The sequence below is a fragment of the Miniopterus natalensis genome, chromosome 1 (genome assembly GCF_054644295.1).
Source record: "Miniopterus natalensis isolate mMinNat1 chromosome 1, mMinNat1.hap1, whole genome shotgun sequence".
NCBI lineage: Eukaryota > Metazoa > Chordata > Mammalia > Chiroptera > Miniopteridae > Miniopterus > Miniopterus natalensis.
The window spans coordinates 106,666,765-106,672,764 of NC_142081.1; the positions used below are offsets into that span (position 1 = coordinate 106,666,765).

At 31.2% G+C, this 6,000-nt stretch overlaps 1 protein-coding gene across 2 annotated transcripts in view; it reads left to right on the forward strand.

Moving 5' to 3' along the window:
- The window catches only part of KLHL28 (kelch like family member 28), a 42,326-nt gene extending 36,822 nt beyond the window's left edge, over positions 1-5,504 (forward strand). For both annotated transcript variants that reach the window (XM_016217365.2, XM_016217366.2), the window contains one exon: positions 971-5,504. In XM_016217365.2, coding sequence (XP_016072851.2) covers positions 971-1,134 — 164 coding nt within the window. In that variant the 3' untranslated portion in view covers positions 1,135-5,504. The remainder of the gene's footprint in view (positions 1-970) is intronic.
- The last annotated feature ends 496 nt before the right edge of the window (positions 5,505-6,000 follow it).

The window sequence follows — 6,000 nt, forward strand, 5'->3', positions numbered from 1 at the left end:
AAAATATGGGTTAATCAACTGTTTGTGTTTATCAGTAAGTCTTCCAGTCAATAGTAGGCTATTAAGTTTTTGGGGAATCAAAAGTTCTACTCGGATTTTTGACTGTGCAGGTGTTGGTGCCCCTAACCCCTATATTCAAGGGTCAGCTGTAATGTAGGTCTTTCATAAAAGCAAAATGGTGTAACTCGAACTTTCAAAAAACAGGATACTTGTGTTTGAAAACCTGGTAAAAATGAGTGATTTCTTGAAAAATACAGGATGTCCCCCCAAAATATATACACACTTTGAATAATTATTTATTTCAGTGGGTTGAATCTGAAAAGAAAGAAGCATCAATTGAGCTATCAGTTGTGCATATATATTTTTTGGGGACACCCTGTATATGTGAATATGAATTGAGAAGAAAGCATGTGGAAAGATATATATACTGCAGTCTTTTTTTTTAATGTTCATTCTTATTCATTAAAAATGTTGCATTACAAACATTTTGATTCATAAATAGTCAAGGTGGGTGGTGTATTATACTGCATTCTTTTTTTTTAACTCATCCAAGCCTTTATTAAGTACCTACCATATGCACAATCCTGTGCAAAATATTAAAGGAATATAAAGATGAATTTAAAAATGGTGCCAACTCTCAAGGAGTTTATAATCTAATGATAGTGACAAATAGTTTAACACAAACTGTAGGAAAGGAATTACTGCATTTTTAATAGTATTTTTCTGTGGTGCAGGAGAGGGAGAGTACGATTGGGGAGCAGAGGTGAAGGAAGTCTTCAGCTCTTTCTTTACTTTTATATTCAGGGATATTTTCCCAATGAGCTCATATTACTATATGGCTTGTATAATTAATAATAGATTGTTGAAATGTATTTTAAGAAAGCATTAAAATACAAATTCATTTCTTTTTAGTGAGTAGTCTGCTAGATGGTTAACATGTTTTTTCTCCATTTTTATTCACCTTTCCTAGGAGTTGGTGCTGCAGTAATTGATAACTACCTTTATGTAGTTGGTGGTCACTCAGGATCTTCCTATCTGAACACTGTGCAGAAATATGACCCTATCTCAGATACATGGCTGGATTCAGCTGGCATGATATACTGTCGCTGCAATTTTGGATTAACTGCACTTTGACAAGTGTGGACTCATGGAAATAGTGAGGTGATGAACCTCGTGCCGCATGAAAGGATGCCCAATTATCTGAAACCCCAAAGCCACATTGCTTTCTTTTCAACTTGAAATGGCATGAAGACTCAACGTTTGTTGGGTACTTTGACCTGACAAGTAGCTTTGGTTGCCCTTGATTACACGGTGAATCAATAATCAAAAAAAAAGAAAAATCTTGCCAATTGAATTGTGCACTTTTTCCCCCTCTAATACTGGCATAAAGTAGTTTTATGTTCTTAAGTGTAGATGTGAAGAAAAACTTGCTTTTTTTTCTCTAAATTTTAGCTCTCTTCCTTCTTGATATGCACCATGATTTACTAGGATGAATGATGTTTAGATGCTGGAGTGTAGTGAATGACTGGACAGTGCACTGATGTCTGTTGTGTGTAAATTCATATACTTCACATTTTAAATAAAGGGCTGCTTTTCTTTCTTTTTTGGGCAGTGAGGGTACTTTTAAGGGGTATAAATTATATATGCCATAGTGAACCTGGACATTCTTCCTGCTACATGGCTTTAGGGCTGAGGATGTAATAACTTTGCAAGACAAATGCTTTTACTATCATGATATTTGGGGACCTATTTAAAGAAGTCATATTTACTGTTTATATCTTTTTTACATGGCAGGTCAGTGCTGGATGAATTTACTTATCCAACTATGCTTTGCCTGGCATGGATAGAGTTAAGCATATCAGTGGTTTTTTTTAGTAGTATATAGCAAGCTTCCTAGTGTTGATGTAAATAATTGACAACTGTTTAGTATCACCCTTAGTGCATATTGAATTTTTTCATATATCCTTATAATAATTTCAGTTTTTAAGACATTGGTTTGCTTTTTCAAAGTCTTCAGATACAAAAATGGTGCTAACTATAGGAGCTATAACAAGGCTATAATGACGTTCTTTTGGATGTTCAGTATGAGATATGCATGACATGTTTTGATAGTGTTTTTTCATTTTTACTGGCTTGATTTATTTGTGCTTATTAAAAATGTTAGTGAGTATACTAATGTTAACATCCAAAAATTACCTAAATGCCTATGTTATGTTTATCATGGTTCCTGAACAGTGATTTAAAAAATACATTTTTGATCTTCTTTCTTCTTGTGCTAGATATAACATGTCCTCCTTAAAAACAGAAATATATGCATTAAATATAAAGTACTAGGCAGTTATGCATTACTCTGTACATTTCTTAGGTAACTGAATATTTTAAAGTTATGGAGGAAAACTGGAACTCAATGTTTACTTGAGTAGTGGTTCTAAATTTGGTTCTACTTTGACTAAAGAAATAATCTTTTAAAGCAAAATAGTTTGCTATTGCCAAGTGACAGCTTATTTAAAAGAAGTGGTTGACTCATTTTGTTTTAGCATGTTTTAGTAAATGTCTGTTAGACTTGAACACATTACCTTGCATTTTATTAGGATGTTGGTACTTCTGTTTTTGTTACTGTAGTCATTTTATTTTCCATGATTTTTTTTAACTTGCCCACCATTTCTTTATATGGTCTCTGCAAAACCAGTGTATATTTGTAAGAAGAATTATACTGCATTCTTAAGTGCCACATTGTTCTAAACTATTGTTAAGAAGCCATTTGTAATTATAAAATGTAAGTTAATTTGTTAGTATACATGTTATTTCTTGAAAACTGTAGCCAGACAATTTGCTGTTTTCCTAGTTCTTCCATAAACTGCCAGTTGTAGATTTAAATATATACTACCAAACTATGTGAAATTCATCCTTAAACATAGGTAGTATCATGCTTTATGAATATTTGCACAGATTATAAAACCTTGCAAGTAATTTTTAGTCTCTTCTGATTAAGAACTCAACAGGAGCTACTAATAAACTTGACAGGCTTAGTATTTTCTATGTTGCTTGTTTAAATAACAATGATATATAGCAATAACTTTTTAATTGATTTGAATAACTCTATTGAATAGAAACAAGGTGCACTATTGTGATTGGCCTAGACTTTATTTAAAGAAAAGCAATTTAAAATAGATTTCATCACATACTTAATTTAAATTTCCCAACTCAATTTTCTATTTATATCAATAAAGTTGTTAAATACATCATGTTATTCTATATTTAATCCTTTCCCCCCAGAAGGGAATTTGGAAGACTGGAAAATTATTTTAACTGTAAACAGCTATACTATATATTTTATTTTAATAATGTTTTACTCAATGTATCGTTGCCACTATCAAATTAGTATAAAATATATAAATCATTTGGAAAATTAGATCAAAAGCATCTGTTGATCACTATTTTGGAAAAATTTAAATTTCATGTTAAGAAGAGTAAATGTGAAATATTTGGGGCAATAGTAGAAGCCATATACCAGAGAAAAAAATTATGAAACCTGTAAAAGGAAGAGAAAAAAAGAAACAAATTTAGAAATATTTATTTTAGGTTTGCTAAACCTGATATATAGTTCATAACAACTATAGGTATTAATGTGAACTGACAACTAATAACTTTACAGTAGAACCTTCGTGTACAGATTCGTGAGAAGTTTCATTATGAATACTCTGCTGACAGATTGTGACTATAAAGCCACGTTTCTTATGTTAAAAAGGATAAAGATATTTGAGTATAAATTCCCAGGGTTAAAGATGTTACAAATAATTTTATATAATCAAGAAGGAGACAGCTATTTAAGATTGCCCAAAGATATTTTTTTAAAAAGTGACAGTGAGAAATAGAGATTGTCTAATTGGTTGGAAGATAATTGCCTTTTATAATTATTTTATGAGGACATAATCAGGAATGTTTGGCTTTTTAATATTTGTTGAATATAGTAATAGAACTTAAGTGGTTTTTAATATAGGCCAAAGGATATTTATGTAAGTTCCTTATGTTATTACTAATATTGTTTTAGATATTAATAAATATGAAATTATAGGAAGTGGTATCAAGTGATAGGAAAATGACATTCATTAGGTTTTGAAAATTATTTTGATAACTTGACAAATGTGGAGGGTCTACTATATGTATTAGATATTGTGCTAGATGCTATAGAGGCCAGAAATATAAGTTAGATATAGTCTTTTCACTCAAAGAATAAAATATAGTGAGGGAGAACTATACCCAAATAACTATTATGGTAAAGTGTGAATCTAATTCCTTATATCCAACATCATAAAAAGTAATTAAAGACCCAGTTTATGTATAAACATTTGTGTTCTTTCGTGTTCAATTAGGTTTTATTGGCATGAAAGAGAATTATTTAAAAACTTCACGTCTATAGAATTCAGAATTTCCCAGAATTGGATAATATATTTTCTAGTAGAAAAACAAAATTATAGAAGCTTAAAAAAATAACTATTACCAAGGCTCTGGCTGACATTGAAGGAAATATATGTACATATAATGCTCTGTTTTCAGTTTTGGTGTTGGATTTCTGGTATTGTCACCTAAGTGCTCATTTTCAGGAAAATCAGATTCCACAATAAATACACTGCTCAGAGTTCAATAAACTTGTGATAACCTCCATAACCTCTGTAGTCTGAAAGTTAAGAAATTATAATATGTCACATGTCAAGTTAACATCCAGTTCTACCTTTTAACCTTTTTTTCCTTTGTAAAACAGCACTTTGAATTAGACATGATTTAATTAGATACAATTATCCTGTGGCTGGATATATATTGGATTTTCACTTACAGTATATTGATTCAATGTTGGTACACATTTGAAAGAGTGAGGAATACAATAAGTTTTAAATACTATAGGTTTACAAGTTTTCCTGTTGGTGTGAATATGGAGTCAAATAAAAATCCAGTTTACATCTCTGCAGAGAGAAAAGTTGTTATTCATATGTCTTTTATATTATATTTAACTAGGTATAATTTATTATTATTTTTGTCAAGTTACCATGTGTAAGTCCCATTTATTTTAAAACACCAAGCAAAAAGTTCCAAGTTTGCCTTAAAATACAAGTGAAATTAAAGAACTGGATAATAATGCCTATATTTTTGCCTTATATGCTGTATCATAAACCAGAGATGGTTTTGATTTAAACAGGATTCCGAAATTTTGTAGATGCAGAGTACTAATATATGTACTCTCTTGCAAAGAATGTGATCTAGTGTGGATTATGTTAATATTTAAATGTTTTTGTACATGTATTTTACCTCTGAATAGGTATCTTTTTAGCATCAGGGTTTCATTTTATTTTTGTTTACATAGTGAAGTGGCATTTAACTTGTTGAAGGTTGTATTCTTTTGTCTTTTATTTTTAAAAGTTCTATGTATGTACTATTGTAATGCTCTGTAATGACTATGGTTAACTTTCATTTAATGTGAAATGTTTAGAATAAATTTGAAAAACATGGCTTCGTGTGTGTCAGTTGTTGTGAACTGACCTGAGCTAACTTCGTCATGCTTGAAGCTGGGGTTCTTCTTGGTAGATAGGTAGTGGCCACAAAAGTTGAAGTGAGTGTAGAATAGCCATACATTCACACACTTATTAAAGAAACATTTATTAGCAAAGCAGGCACAAGAGTTCGGTGGGTAAGTTCAGTGCAGTCCCAGCTTTCTATCCTTTAGAGTTTCTAACCAGTCTTTAAGAAGGATTCACTTGAGGCAGGCAAGGTAACATTCCAGAGGATTTTGTTACTGTTATCGCCAGCAACAGGTAACCAGCAGCCCTCCTTAAGGAAGAACTGTAAACAAGAAATCGAGCTCCCAGTGCCATCTTTAAGGAAGTTGTAAACTACAGGCTTGAATGGATTCAGATAACCTGTACATGCAAGGATTGGAAATGTCTCATATTTTTAGATAATCTACAATCTTCAAAAGGAGCTTTTACTTTATTCTTGGATGTTAAT